At 36.3% G+C, this 16,167-nt stretch overlaps 1 protein-coding gene across 1 annotated transcript; it reads left to right on the top strand.

The window, feature by feature from the left end:
• Positions 1-1,609: 1,609 nt before the first annotated feature.
• Positions 1,610-14,984, top strand: LOC139966513 (myosin light chain 3, skeletal muscle isoform-like). The gene is made up of 6 exons (XM_071969600.1): positions 1,610-1,750; positions 1,841-1,865; positions 6,402-6,554; positions 7,913-8,077; positions 9,074-9,151; positions 10,099-14,984. Exons 1-6 carry the CDS (start codon positions 1,748-1,750, stop codon positions 10,125-10,127), a joined length of 453 nt encoding a protein of 150 aa, XP_071825701.1. The 5' UTR covers positions 1,610-1,747; the 3' UTR covers positions 10,128-14,984.
• The last annotated feature ends 1,183 nt before the right edge of the window (positions 14,985-16,167 follow it).

Raw genomic sequence — 16,167 nt, 5'->3', positions numbered from 1 at the left:
CAAAATCTATAGCGCACATACATACTTTATTATCTTCGACTGGAATCTATTTCCAAATCCCCCAATCCTTAAATTTCCTGCCCTGTAAAGATCATCAGTTTTGGGCCTAAATTCTCGGCCTTTTGGCTAAGTTCATGTGTAGTATCTGTTCCCTTTCGAGGGGAATGGTGATACACACCCGACGATGGTCACACAGTCACAATCTCGATGCAAGGGGAATGGGGTTGAGAGCGGATCAGTCGTTCGGTAGTTTGGTTTAGTGCCCAGGTTCTTTCCTGGGTGACTTTCTTAAAAGTATTTTTTTCAAAGAACATTCCTAGAGGTTTTGATTCTTCTACTCTTTCCTAGACATTCAGGACTGTAAATGTAAATCATGATAAGCATTGATAACTATGTTTAGAATGGCAATAAAATGCTTGTTAAATATTGACCATGGGCCGGGTATAACCATCATCTTAATTTCTAATATATAAGGGGGCAATACTGATGTCCTACAAGTCGATTGTCTTGGATTAACCCTGAATGTTTCTCTTTGAATTCCATAGCGAAATTAAAGTACAAATAAGTTGATGCCAATACTAAAAAAGTATTACCATGTGCCGACAACTTACAGGACAACCTTTGGCACAAACTGATATTGATATGTTGTATAAATACTGTTTAAATGCTATTAGTGCAGGTTGTTTCTCTATACAACTTTTAATTTTTGAAACTTGATTAACACACGGAGGTTCATCATGAAATAAAGTTACTAGACTATATGGTCATAGTTTTTACACCGACTAGTATCGGTCAGATCCTTAGACTGCAACACTGTAACTCAATGGAAACAAGAATTTCATGGACCCAATGATGACATGTTTACAATTATTCATCACAAATTTGGCAAGGGCTAATGATGTTGACTATCACCCAATATATGGTGCTCTGTTATTTATATAAAATTCAAACATGTTCTGGTGGATGTAGTGTCGGTCCCGTGTGCAACTCAACTACAAACATAGAGATTACTCTAAAACCAGTTGCTTGCTATAGAGTGGCCGGAGTTTCTATAATTTACAAAACAATGTACTTTATTAGGCATTAGCATATGCCTGAACTGAGGAGTCGACGACATCAACTATTTATGACCTTAAAGGAGCATTCCAGAGATTCAGCATATTTTACAGGTGAAGAATTTGACAACCGGAACAGTCTACTAGCTTACATATGATTACACCTACCCCCTCCCCCCACCACAACCCAATTACCACAACCCCCTTCGACGGTATTCGGCTTATCACACTTTTGAAAATTGAAAGATAAACTTATGTTGCTTGGTTCTGAACTCCGCTTGTCTACATACTGCTGTCGATCTGCTCACTTCCATTGTAACAATTACTCCTCGTTTAACCTTGAAATGTTACAACTTCATGCTTTTCATAAATTTGAAATTTCAATCCATCAATATGATCCTATTGAAAAGTGCAAATGGTTGTCACACAATTACCGGAATGAATCATATATGATTATTCATTTATGAATATGTATAAGTAAAAAAATAGTTACTAGTCTACTGTGTAACGTGTATACTGCATTGGGTTACTTCCTGTTGAATTGTACGTAGTATCGCTAATGTTATGTGTGCAACTCCATGCTAAAGTAATTAATCCGCAGCTCAACTCGGTGAGCAGAACCTACTCGTCCCACACAGTGGTTACAACAAGGAGTGGTAAAAGCAGCAGAAACCAGACAAACAGTCGTGAAAATGGTAAGTGAAAAACTTTTCTCACATTGACAAATCTTTTTCGCCTCTAGATTTCATGCCCTTGACAATCTATTTCTTTCGTTTCTTCTCCAGAGTTTTTCAGAAGATCAGTTGAACGGTGAGTAACTAACATTCATTTTTCGAGTCCTAACTAGTAGTAACTGTTTGTGTTAGGACGATGAATATGAGTAATGTACTGAATATTAGTAGGCCTAGCCAACATAAAGTTGATTGAACCTCTTTAAACTACATCATGATGTTAATCGATGTACTCACATTCTACAACGATAGGAAATTGGATTTGTACATTCTGTAGTATAATGGAGAAATTTCAACTTTCCCATTATATTACTTCACAAAGGCTTCGCAAAGTGAGATGTTAAATTCTAACATAGCACAACCCATATCTACTTCCTGTTGTGTATCCTTTTGCTGTGAGTGTGACACACAATCAGTGTGGAATGTCATTGTGGAAAAACAAGAGGGTTGTGATGGAATGTGGGATAAAACCACAGAAGCTAATAATGAATCAATTGGTATTGTATGTACAGACAGTTTGAAACACAGAAAGTCACAGGTAATGATAATATTTAAGATTATATGTTACAATCTTAAACTTAGGAGTATAGGCCTAACTGTTAGAAGTATCCATCATAAATTATGATATGACATAAAAACCTGGATTTTCCATTTAATTGTCGGTCATAAAATCTGTAAAATATTGTAACCGAGAACAAACATGGGTTTCATGTTTTGTTTAGTTGAGTGAATCTAATGGAAGCCTATAGCCTTAGAAGCTCATTTGGAATCCTATCCATGTGATGATATCGGATGAACACCTACCAATATCATCTCAATCTCTTCCATAAGTGTTCAGAGAATACTGTGTGTGATTGTTAATTGTTGCACACATTCCTACTCTCTGGATCATCACATAACAGCTCCACCCGATCAACAAGAGCACCTGACTACTGTTAACAAGGTCATCGGTGTTGTATCCAAATAAGCCCCCAAAAAAATAATAATGGTCACATTTGCTCAAAATCATACAATTTACTGCCAATTTAAAAGTAGAGCTATTCACACTGAAATCTTTAATTGTCCTTTTTAGTAATCATCAATAGCTTGGAAAAATTTTATGAAGTTGTTTGGACACCAGTGAGAAAACAGAACCAAACCCCATGTGGTACAATTATTGAAAGTAGAAATTTACTCCTCTTAATTACACTGCAAAGCAATCTTGCATAGGTCAAGAGAGTCTGATTCCTGGTGGGATTTTGAACTAGGAGAGCGGACATAGTGTTTTTTTGGAAGGACTGTCTAGACACGATATACTGTACCATATCTACACCACTAGACTTAACAAGCTCCATCTAATGCTAAATTTTTTGAAGTTTAATCTTAAATATGTATACAGGAGGTAAATGATATGCCAGCATTTCTCAAGGTATACCTTTACCTGTTATGCAACTTGTATGCACCAGTTACATACATACATTGAAGATATTTATATATTGCTTCCTCCTCCCCCCCCCCTCCCCAAAGCGCTTTACAAGAACACAATACAACGGCCAAATTAATTAAAGACACAAAAATAAATTTAAGTTTTATAGCAGACCTGTGCTTCCGTTGATCCCTACTCATTTAAGCATGTCTTGGTATACATGACAGTGGAAGGCTGTATTTGTAAATCTGTGTTACTATCACAACAGTATTAATCTATCTTCATGTCCTCACAAAACAATGCTACAAACACCCAAACAGTATTAATTTATCTTCATGTCCTCACAAAACAATGCTACAAACACCCAAATGCTGATATATTGTAAAATTATCAAAGAATTACATACAGTGGATCGAAGATATTTAATTTCTAGTACATTTGAATATCATATAGATCTAGCACTTTTGCGGTCACTGTATTAGTGATTGGAACGGGTACCTGGGAAACGGGAGTCCATTTATGACATTTTTTATCCAGTCCAAACTGCACATAGTTTTACTTTCTTCCTTAGTTATATTCTCACTATTGCATATCTAAACTGAGAAGTAGTGTACTATAGGTGCAGAATATTATTGTCCTAGAGCATGAGTTCAAATACAACTGTGACACAAGTGAAAGATGCTGACCTAGCTTTTAGAGTCTATAGATAAAATGACAAACTATGATATATTTAAACTAAAAGTGAAAAATTGCACTTAGTAATATATAGAAAGTTTACAGGCATGGCAAGTGTTGTCACTATTGTGCGCAAATTTTATACAAAATAGCATGTTAGTGTGCTACAGTACCTTCTGTTCAGGGCATGGTGTTGGCTGTAATGCAATCCATACTTCATTATTTGCCCTCAGAAAGGTCAACCACAGTGCTAGGAATAATATATCCAGTATTCATATTGCAAAATGCTATGCAAAATTGTCAAGCACTACATAGTCCAAAGTTGTGTAGCAGTTTTTCACATAGGATGATAGGAACAACACTATTTTATAAGATTGAAGACTTCAAAACTGCTACACAAAATTTGAACACTACCTGTAAATTGTTCTTTTGCAATGCCCAGTTTATCCAGATATTATTTAAGTTGCCATCCATTGTTAAAGGATAGATCAGGTCCTCCAAATAGAATTTGTGGTTCTTTAGAGTATTGACATAACACTCAGGGGAGAGGAATTCAACTACATGGACATGTTCTTGAAGCCCTATGAATAATGGAAAAAAAAATGCAAACCCATGAAACATTGGCTTTAAGAACATGTTAAAAACTCCAACTACAAGCATCGAAATGGATATATATGGTAATCACATGGATTTCATAGTTAGATAAAGGGTTATCCAGCTATATGCCAGTCCTTAATTATGTTCTTTTGTTCAGAATCATGCATAGTTTCAGACTTTAGACACAAATCACCTTTATATGTAAGTTGTCACAGAACACAGGTTTGCACAAAATCTCTTTGCATATTAAAGCTCCGGCCATACATCCTGCTAATGAGGTTCTGTCAACAAAATTGGTCTTTAAGGAAACAAACTGCATGTGAAATGGAATTGAACAAGGATTAAATTGTACATGTTCTAGCATTGAGTTTCTTCAATTACAGGTAAGCTTCAAAACACCTACTTAGGATTTGTTTTTGCAAATATTTAATTCATGGACTAAAGGACTAAACCTAAATCGTTGGTTTAAGTTAATGACTCATCAGTCACAGATTGCTGTATGCCAACATTGTACCCTTGGAGCAACATGTGGTTAAATAATGAGGGGAGTATGCGGTTACTTAGTGATCTTAGGTGGCCACAAATTATATATTAAAAAATATCCTCTGCCCTAATTCAAATACTTATAATAACAAATGTTACAAGTAAGGTTTATAAAGAAACCTTTGGGTAAATTACTTGATTCTATTAGTTGGATACAAATGTTAACAGTTGAGTTGCCATACATGACCTCCAGAGTAATATAAAAATGTTACTGGACTGTGATGATTTGGACATTGTTTTGGGCATTGTTATGCAAGTTTTCATCACAGTATGACTTGTCACTAGTGTAAAACAATGAGAGGCTTACAATACTAGCATGCTTCAAGTTATACTTGCATTAAGTTGCATCATTACATTTCACCAAGTGTGTCATTATACATACCCCCCCCCCCCGCTCCCCACCTTGATAGGTGAAAAGACTAAACTTCCAATTGTTGATAAAAACTATGAAAAATTGCAAGATAAAGAAATACAATCTGTTCCAAGATATTTTTCATGAAAAGCCAACCTCATCTGAATAGCCTAATTATGGAACAAACTCCATAGAAAGATTTATCATTTAACATTCATGAAAGATGTTGTTTATGTATTAATCAAACGTAAGAACAGATGTTACGGTTACAGTACAGTATGTGATACAGGAAGTATTCAATATTGTATGTGTGTAATATATAACTGGCATAGTTCACATCATTGCAAGCAAGTCAGCATTAAGAATAAACAAATTCAATGCTATTGTTCTATACACTATACATACATTGTAATTGTGTTATCTGTTGTGTACAAGGAAAACAGACTGTCATACCTTCATCATGGTATTGAATTTATATATCAAGAATACCCCCAGAATAGATATCAAATTATTTAACTGTTTCTGAAACCAAATATCTCCAGCATTTTGTATACAACAGTACTGTACAAAAGTATTATAGTGCCCTTAGTATAAACTTGCAGTACAAAGTTGCGTACTGTACATGTCATGTACAGTATGTACTATGAAGGTGCTCTGGTAGCGACAGACAGGGTGCAAAATGTTGCATCTCAAAATGACCTGCCGTATTTTGAAGAGGCAGTTGTCCAGACACGGCCTCAAAAAGAGCAACAAATTTTGTTATACGTAGCTCTTTTCATTCCTATTGAGAGGAGGGAAGGCATGTACTGTAAGTTGGTCGCTGAGAGAGGGAGGATGATTAGGGAAGCCATGAGAGCAGTTATTCCCTCAGCCAATGAAAATTAAATAGATTGGAGGGGAGTATGGGGATTTCATATATGATGAAACTGAACGCATTACATCTTACAAAACTTAGCATTACTAATTATGTTCAAATGTTTTTTTAGATTAAACTTTCAGAACTTCTTTGTTTTTTAATCTTCACAATCCTTTTTAACCACCAGAATTCAGGGATGCTTTCTCCCTCTTTGACAAGAAAGGTGACAGCAAAGTTGATATCACACAAGTTGGTGACATCATCAGAGCTTTGGGTCTCAATCCTACAGAAGCAGAATTGAAGAGAATCACACAGTCATATAGTACTAATGATGACCAAGGTAAGATGTTAGGATCAAGGTGTTTCTTTGAAAAGTCATGTTAATTAGATTGAAAGATTTGGAACATGGCTAATTGGTTTTGCAAAATGGGAGCAGTGGCAGTGAATTGTCAGATAGGGGCACATCTGCTTAATAAGTACAATACATGACAAATGAACAGGGAATTTGAGTTTGTTGTTATACTGCTGTACCTTAGTTGTTGATGTAAAATGTTAGTTCAGCACAACTACAATAAAATGTGAGATATTTGTGAGGATGTTTGGTCTATGGTCAATCATGTCTCATGTTAGGATAACTAGGTAAGGCAAGAGTGTAAAATCTTCAGAACATCACAAACTGTATATAATGAAGCATCCCTTAATGCAGAACAACCACTTACAATGCAACTTTTGTGATGTACATCAAAATGTAAGTGAAAGGAACATATTCAGCAACACTGATGTTTGAAATGTGTGTGAAGCAAAATGGGACTGAAATTGAGAAAAGCAAAACTCGCTCAAAAGTAGTGATACACATGTTTTTTCTGAAACAGTTTTTTTTTTAAATCTTTAAACAACCCTCAGGGAACATAATAAGATCTGTGGTGGAGCATTTTCTGTTCATACAATTTGGCTATAATGTCAAAATGTTCCATTAGAGATAATATCTCTTTATTGTGATGCCATTGTTTTGTGTGGTATTTTCAGTTTACTGTACTGACAGTTGTACATTCAGTAACATATGTGTTCAAAACTGGAAAATGGATACACTAATGTTTAATCCAATATAGGAAATTTAGTGTTTCACAATCCGAGTGTGATGTTTAAGTTGCAGTGAGATGCAATCAGGTATTATATCTATGTATGTCTGATGGATGCAAGTAAGTTTTTTTCACATTTCCCTAATTCCTAATTGTGAATACTTGGGCATAGTGCATGTGAGCACTCACATGTGCATGTGATTACGACTGATGTTGTTGCCGGTTTTTATTTTGTGTCGGCTTCAGTTGGGAAAACTGTGCCCGACTGGCAGTCAGCGGTTCACGGTAGTTCACATAAAAGTGCCGAGTCTTAACAAATCTAACCAATCATGGGAAAGTTATTTTGCCTGTGACCTAAATTTTTTCATTAGCAGAAAACAGCCGTTGTGTGCGTGTTGTGTGCGTTGATCAGGGATTATGACTATGAGAAACCAGGTCACAACGGTCAAGTTGAATTGGGTTGTGTTCAGTCAGTGCATTTGGCGGCCAGCATGTAAACACACACTTCAAACTGTTAGCTGCAAATTGCAGATGTAGTAGTAGGTTCACTTTGATTTTCAATCACTGTAGACATACATGTCAGCTCATTATAAAGATTTTGTTTTTTTTATCTTGTTAGTTTACAGAGTTTCTTTTGATGAATTCCTGCCAATGTACACCTCCCTTCAGAATAAGAAGGAACAAGGCTCTGTAGATGACTTTGTGGAGGGTCTGAGGGTGTTCGACAAAGACGGCAATGGTACCATCAACTCTGCTGAACTCAGACATGTCCTTGTTAGCTTAGGTAGGCATCAGCACTCGTGTTTATTTGTTCATACTATTAAAACACATAGCATGTTGTCAGGTGAGAGAGAAAATGCATCCTAAAAAGCTGATAGTTGAGCCCACTTGTTCTCACTTACCTGTTACCTCAAAATTGATGCACTCTAATTATCGATGTGTCTTCCCCAAACCGGTAACCTTTACGCACAGTTCACATGGTTTACCAGTGCTCTCTAAAAGATACATAGACTACTACTTCAACTACACAGATGCCTAGGTATATCAAACCATTGGCAATACTACTCACGTGTCTCTTATTACTCTGATGCACTCTATCTATCTTAAAGCCCAATTATACATTCAATCTGGTTGGTCTAAACAATTTTTATTCAGCACTGTTGTGTAGTTAATAATCACACAAACAACAACGACATACTTTGTTTTTGCCAAATTCGCAGAGATGGAGCCAATGTAAAATACAAACCAAATTGTCTCGTTCTTTTTATTGTTTTGGTCAAGATAAAAAAATTAATTGTGTTTTCGTCTCGACTATAACAAAGAATGGGACACTGTTGTTTCGGTTTGAATTTTCATTCGTTCAATCCCTGCAAATTGGCCAGAAAGTTTCAGGATAAGTAACAAAAGAAAGATCAGTTATTTTGTGTTAATGGAATTCATGATAGGGTTTAAATGTGCCTTAAATGGTAGCTAGGTAGCACTCATCATCCCATTTCTGGTGTATACCTAAATGTTAACAATGATTAACTGCTTCTCTGTTGTTTATGCATTCTTTCTATCCTACCTTACTGGTAATTGTCTGATGAACTGACCTTGACCACACGTAGGCAGGCCATCAAGTAAGTCATACACCTGTGACTCCCCTGCTAGTTATGCTGCTTATTTCATGGTGTTCTTCTTAGTAAAGTTACCAAAGGGTCATCGCTACATTCTTAATTGTACCTTCATATCTACTGTACTGTGACCCTGTACTACAATCAAGCTTTCACACCTTCCACAGGCGAAAGACTTACAGACGAGGAGGTGGATACTTTAATTGCTGGGCTGGAAGATTCACAAGGACAAGTGAACTATGAAGGTAAATGATCACCATCCACCACCAACCCCCCACCCCATTTCTTTTTTCAGTTTAAAGCTGGGCATTTTGTGATGAAGGTTTTGTCAATCTGTTCGTACCCACAATAGAATTCTTAACCATTAAAGTAAAACACAGCTGAAAATATTGTAGTTCACATAAAATAGGAGAGTGATTAATGATAGGTATTAACATCAAACATTTTACAAACTGACAAAAAACGAATTGTGTAAAATTTATGGGACAAAAATTTTTGAGTTTCGGACCGATCAGTTGATCACTCTGTATTTGACCAATGATGGTTAAAAAGATTGTAACAGCTTAATTGCTGTTAACAATAATGTGTATACATAGTGACTTTGTGGTGGGTTTCATAACCCTGTTCCAATTTGCCCCCCTGATGCCCCTTGCTACTCGCTTGCTAGTCAGAGAGTCAGTGACTGTGACACCTCAGCCCTGATTGATATATATGCAAGTAATACACAAGTAGGCTAGGTTGTGTACATTTGTTGCAAAAGTATGGAAGGTTTAGAAGACAAGGTGATATTTGTGTTGAAATTTTATAATCTTGTAAGTGTTTTACCATCTCCAGATGTTGACATTCATGTAACTAAGTTCTCAACAAAGTTTCTGGTTTCTGGAGAGAAAATAGACACATACAACTGTTGTTTTGAGGCCGAGTACCAAGTTTTATGATTCAATGCATGAGCTTAATTTACATTGTGTGACATATGAAGATTAGCCAGTACAGGAACCCTTGTTGTTACGCTACATGATATCAACTCTCAGGTACTGACAGTATGGAGTATTATGTTAGACTTTCCAGTATATACCAAAGCTCTTTGATTCTTACCACTTTTGTTCTCATTTAAGATAATTTTCATTTAATTTCACTTCATTTTAATTTCAGTTTCTTGTTTAAATATTTTTCTTTCTTTTTGTCTCTACAGATTTTGTGAAGCTGATCCTCTCCAACTAATTGGTGTGAACAAATTGACAAAATTCCCTCTGATTTATTGGTGCATTTGCTTTATATCCACAGACAGAATTCTACATTCTCTGTGCAGTCACATATAGTAGGCTACCAACCATTTTAATCTTAAAATTCTAGCAGCAATAGTTTTAGTGATGAGGGAACTTATTTTGATACATTTTATATATTATTCTCAATATCATCGGTTATGTTATCGCCAGTATGAACCATTCAGACCAAGTAGCAAGAATGCTTGAATTTGACACTAGTCCTTTCCCTCCCCCTTAATTCCTCAGGATCGCCATCATACATTTGGGAGCATCACTGTTGCTGAACTGAAGGAAAATGTAAAGCAACATATATGTGATTTTATACAAACCATATCAGTTGGTTAAGAGAAAGATGGGTATGTTAAAGATATTTAAAACTGATCATAGCATCATGTGACCTGGACCTAATTTTTGTCAAATATCCTGATATTCTCATGGCATGCCTGTCAATTTCGCAATCAGGGAATGATCTATCCGACATCCCAAAAGGCTATTGCATAATGGGCAAATTGCTATATATACGAGTGCAAAGATGTGTCTAACAGTCTTTAACACAAGAACCGTGTAGTATTTTATAATCTCAGACAAGCTTCAGAGCTGTGAAGGCTGCTACACAAAATTTGAACACTGACTTAATTATTCCCTGATAAAAAGATATTGATTGGCTACACTCCTCTCTTAGTTACCTGTCTCCTTAACCTACACACACCTATGTACCCTAGCCTATTAACTGTTATCATTATTGCACAGCGCCCCCAATGACACCCTCTACCTTCTGAATCTACCATTCAACAGCCTTAGACGAGTGTTTTCCAATTGGAATTTTAATTTCACGCTTGGTATTTACATTCTTTTGGGTTGTGGCAAGGTCAGGAAGAAGTTCCATTGATTCCAGAAAATGATAATGAAGTCACATTTTAAGTATCCTTTGATATTTCGTGGTTTTGATCGCACTTATTTTTCCGGTCAGGATCGTCCCTCACGTTTGTTGATCTGTAACGTATGTTACCGTAGAGGCATAAAGCTGCACATGACCCAAGTTACTGGTCAATCTTGTGAGATATATTTTGATCAATATTGAAAAATCTGGGTTTTTTGTTTCTTTCTGTGACATATTTTTTCATGTTGTGAAAAAACATGTTTTCAGAACTAAAGATTTTCCTTGCTTCCATTAAGTAACTATTAATTGATCAAAAGTTGAACATTTGCTTTATTTTATGAGGTTAGATTATATTTATAGTTAGTTTTTATCATTAGTTTATTAAAAAACCTCACCATACTTATTTCATCATCTCTAAGTAATGTTGTTTTTTTTTCATTCTAAAGTTATGAAAACTCACGGGTTGAATACGACCACAATTTCTTTCTATTTTTTAATCACCCCAATGTTAAATCATTACATACTCGTCGCAGGTTCGAGTTACTTATATTCCGTCATCACATTCCAAGGTTCATGTGTTTGAAAGTGGAAATTAGTCTATGATATAACGGGGACCACTTGCTTTACCCCAGCAATGGGAGCATACTTCATCTTAATTCTTTCTTTTTCATTTGCTAGATAATGTCCTCGTAAGCAATAGAAATAGTCTCTCTCATATTTTCAAGTTTTCTCCCATTTTCTTGTGTGCTATATTTTGCTTGATTTCCCTCAATAGTAAAATCTTGGCAACCTCCCAAGAAATAGACAGCATGTAATGGTTGTGTGAAGAGTAATTTATCGTTAACAAACATAACTTGGAAATTTCAAGCTTTTTTTTGGCGTTGATTTATCAGGTTAGTAGGCAATGTCTGAATGCAAACTGTGTGAAGAGTAATTTATCGTTAACAAACATAACTTGGAAATTTCAAGCTTTTTTTTGGCGTTGATTTATCAGGTTAGTAGGCAATGTTTGAATGCAAACCGTGAAAAGAGGTTACCTTTTCATGTAACAGGTATGGTGCATGAACAGCATGATGCATAAATCAGTCTTGTTGGTGAATATGGGACCATTAGCTCTCACAAAGAGTGCATACATCTTTGCAATACTGTCAAGAGTTCATTGTAGTCGACTAAATTTGGCCAAAGCCATTCTTCTTGTATAAGTCTTCATTTTCGCCACTTGATCAAGAATTTAAGCTGTCATCTTGCTAATTAATCACGTAGTTGGTTTTGGGTAATTTTTTAATTACTTTTATTGGAGGGGGGAAGGGGAAGAATTTACTTAGGAATTTTGTCAGAATCGTGTGAAGTGACAGGCTCATGTACTTGAGGAGCTGGTCAGACTCATTTCTGCTCAAACTTTCGGGAAGAGGAGCATTTGAGATGAATAGTTAATTTACAGCCTTGCACATTTATAATAATAAATAATATTTGACTGTGTAATGTTGGATGTTGTCCAATGTAGCCATGTCCAATAACCTCCTGTCATAGACCATTATCATAACGATTTTTGATTCCTTGCCGAAGGCCGAAAGGAATCTATGCGATGGTGATGGCGTGTGTGTGTGTGTGTGTGTGTATGTATGTGTGTGTGTATGTGACGCTTTGCTTGTAAACACGGTATCTCAAGAAGTTAAAGTTGGATGAACTTCAAACTTGGTATGTGGGTAGCCCTTAGTAAGTAGATGATCCCTATTGTTTTTCATGGAGTTCAAAGGTCATTTGAGGTCAACAGAGGTCAAAGTCTGAAAACCTTGTAAGCACAATATCTCAAGGAGTAAAAGTGTTTGGAATTTCAAACTTAGTATGTGGGTAGCCCTTAGTGAGTAGATGGTCTCTGTTTTTTTTCATGGAGGTCAAAGGTCATTTGAGAGGTCACCAGAGGTCATAGGCGGGAAAAAATTGTAAACACAGTATCTCAAGAAGTACAAGATGCTTCAACTTGAAAATTAGACTGGGGATTGACCTAGGATAGCAGATGATCCCAACTCTTTTTCATGGAGGTCAAAGGTCATCTAGGGTCACCAGAGGTCAAAGGCGGAAAGCCATGTAAACATGATATCTCAAGCAGTAAAAGATGCATGAACTTTAAACTTGGTGTGTAGATAGCCCTTGGTGAGCAAGTAATATCTATTGTTTTTTTCATGGAGGTCAAAGGTCATTTGGGGTCACCAGAGGTCAAAAGTTAAAAAACTTTTAAACATGATATCTCAAGAAGTAAAAGATGCTTGAACTTTAAACTTAGTGTGTTGATAGCCCTTGGTGAGCAGGTAATCCCTATGGTTTTTCATGGGAGCCAAAGGTCATTTGAGGTCACCAGAGGTCAAAAGCTGAAAACCATGTAAACACGATATCTCAAATGGTAAAGCTGACTTGAGCTTTAAACATAGTACTGTATGTTGGTAACTCTTATTGATTAGATTATCCCTGTTATTTTTGATGGAGGTCAAAGGTCATTTGGGGTCACCAGAGGTCAAAAGGTAAAAAACTTCTCAAGAAGTAAAAGATGCTTGAACTTTAAACTTAGTGTGTTGATAGCCCTTGGTGAGCAGGTAATCCCTATGGTTTTTCATGGGAGCCAAGGTCATTTGAGGTCACCAGAGGTCAAAAGCTGAAAACCATGTAAGCATGATATCTCAAATAGTAAAGTTGACTTGAGCTTTAAACATAGTATGTTGGTAACTCTTAGTGATTAGATGATCCCTGTTATTTTTGATGGAGGTCAAAGGTCATTTGGGGTCACCAGTGGTCAAAGGCTGAAAACAATAACTCCCATTGACAGGGTCTGACATGTTTTTTTATAAATATGCTCATTTTAGGAGATACAAGGCAAAGAAAAAAATGTTTGTCAATATTTTAATATATGATAGAGCTCTGTGTGCTCTATAGACGAAACTAACTCCCACTTCGATCGGACACCTGGTTCTTAAGTTATGAGGTGCCAACGGTTGGATTTGATACCTTTTTAGCAATAACATTGTGTATGTACATTGGAGTGCATAACAATTTTAGGATAGAGTGCACTTCATCAAGGGGAACATTTTTCATAAAAACGTATCGCCATTCAAGGTTGCTTATGGGCAAAAAAATGTCCACTGCCGTTAATTTTTGCAACAACTTCCAGTGACGAAGTCTGACGTGGCTGATATATTGGGACATATTGTGAATGCAGTAGGTGCACGTTTTACTAAATAACCGTTATGTAATCCAAGGTCACGAAAGGCCAATTATGGCTCTTGGGGGCAATAACTTGTGAAACTCCAACTGATATGGGTCTGATATGGTTTTCATGTTTTCCATGAAGGTCAAAGGTCACCACAGGTCAAAGTCTGAAAACCGTGTAAACACGATATCTCAAGAAGTAAAAGTTGCTTAAACTTTGTTTGTTGGTAGCCTATGGTGTGCTGATGATCCATAGTGTTTTTCATGGAGGCTAGTGGTTATTTGAGGTCAAAGGCTGTAAACCTTGTGAATACAATATCTCAAGAAGAAAAGTTTCATGAACTTTAACTTGGTATGTTGGTAGCCTTTGATGAGCAGATAATCCCTATTGTTTTTCATGGAGGTCAAAGGTCATTCAAGGTCAATTGTTGGTTACAGTCAGAATAAGTAGAATTATACAGAAGTTAAGTTTGTTTGACCTTCGACCCTCTTTGCATAGATATGCATTACTCAATTCTGCAAGACTTGCCATTTCTGCTCAGCATTAGATCGGTAGAAACTCTTCTACCAAAAGTTTATTATCAAATGGGCAAGGAATCACTAAGTCTTTTGACTTTCTGGTTAAGGGTTAATTTAACGGGGAAAATTTTGGGAGAGAGGTAAATAGATTTTGTACATTAGCTCCAAAGCACAGTTAACTAAATTAATAAAATCATTTGTAGTTATTATCAATGAGAATTGTCTTTTGTTGTTATTTACTGATTGATGACTTTTTTCCCCTTCTTTTCAAGATGGCTTAGTTATTCTGTATGTTCCGCATGCCTCTGTTGGGTGCAGCTATGTTCATGTGCAGTGAGTTAGCTAATTGGGTTAATCCCCTCCACAGTGTCGAGGGATTTGGAAATTTGTGATGAATAGCTTGCTAACTTGGTCCTTTTGTGGGCAGATGGAGGGAAAGATGAGACATGCTTAAATTTCTTTCCAAATGTTTCTTGTCACTGTATCCTTTTGTTGACCCCTCTTCCCACTTCACCCTCTGTTACCAACTGAACTGCTAAGGGGGGGGGGGGGAGATAAGGTTGTGGGTTTTGTGATGTTCTCTGTACGGGGCCCCAATTGGACACTGGTAATGTCAAGAGTTTTCTCTCCAAATGTTATTAGTTTACCTTGAGTTGAAATTTTAACTTTCACATCTCACAATTTCGACTATTATTTTTCGGCGAAATTTAACACTTTCCTTGCAATTTCAACTACATGCAAAGACATTTCATCTCAAATTGTCCACTATTTTGACAAATTTAGATTAAAATAACCTTTTTCCTGAAGATTTCGACTACTGTATATCCTCATATATTTCGAAAGAATAACTTTTCACATTAAAGATCGACTTGTTCCTTGACACTTTGAAACTTTCACATCAAAATTTCGAGAATATTACGACGTATTACCCCCTCCCTCCGCCTTACTAATTCGACGTCAATGTATGATCTAAAACATTTGGCTTACCCTTCAAATATAGATTTGCGACGGATAAATTTGGGAAGTGCGCCATCACTTCATGTTGTTCATTTGAAGTCGTATCATTATGATTGTTACAAGTTTAAAAATATACTTTGCCGAGATTCTAGTCTTTGAAGAGGCTCAACATTATGGCACCGTTAAATGCTTAGTCTGATAAACAAAATGCCTTGTGGATGTCCGTGATCTTGGGTACAATAATTTGGCACATCATTGACCATTTAATTTTAAATTTACATTTCTAGCATATTGTGGGACTAGAATGATGACTTTATGGTTTTAGTATGCCATACAGGGGACCAAACCTATAGACACTAATATTGGGAAATATCAGGGGTGCTATCGTGCTATGCAAAGTCAATTATGCAAGTCGTTCACTCCAGACTCCATGGACCCC

Source organism: Apostichopus japonicus, chromosome 4, assembly GCF_037975245.1.
Source record: "Apostichopus japonicus isolate 1M-3 chromosome 4, ASM3797524v1, whole genome shotgun sequence".
Taxonomy (NCBI): domain Eukaryota; kingdom Metazoa; phylum Echinodermata; class Holothuroidea; order Aspidochirotida; family Stichopodidae; genus Apostichopus; species Apostichopus japonicus.
The sequence above is the reverse complement of the archived record's forward strand: the minus strand, read 5'-3'. Positions and strand labels throughout refer to the sequence as shown.

Excerpts from the sequence above, each read along its gene's own strand:
- LOC139966513 (XM_071969600.1), top strand. Across the intron at positions 1,866-6,401 it reads TTCAGAAGATCAGTTGAACG|AATTCAGGGATGCTTTCTCC; the intron begins GTGAGTAACTAA and ends TTTAACCACCAG. Across the intron at positions 8,078-9,073 it reads ACATGTCCTTGTTAGCTTAG|GCGAAAGACTTACAGACGAG; the intron begins GTAGGCATCAGC and ends CACCTTCCACAG.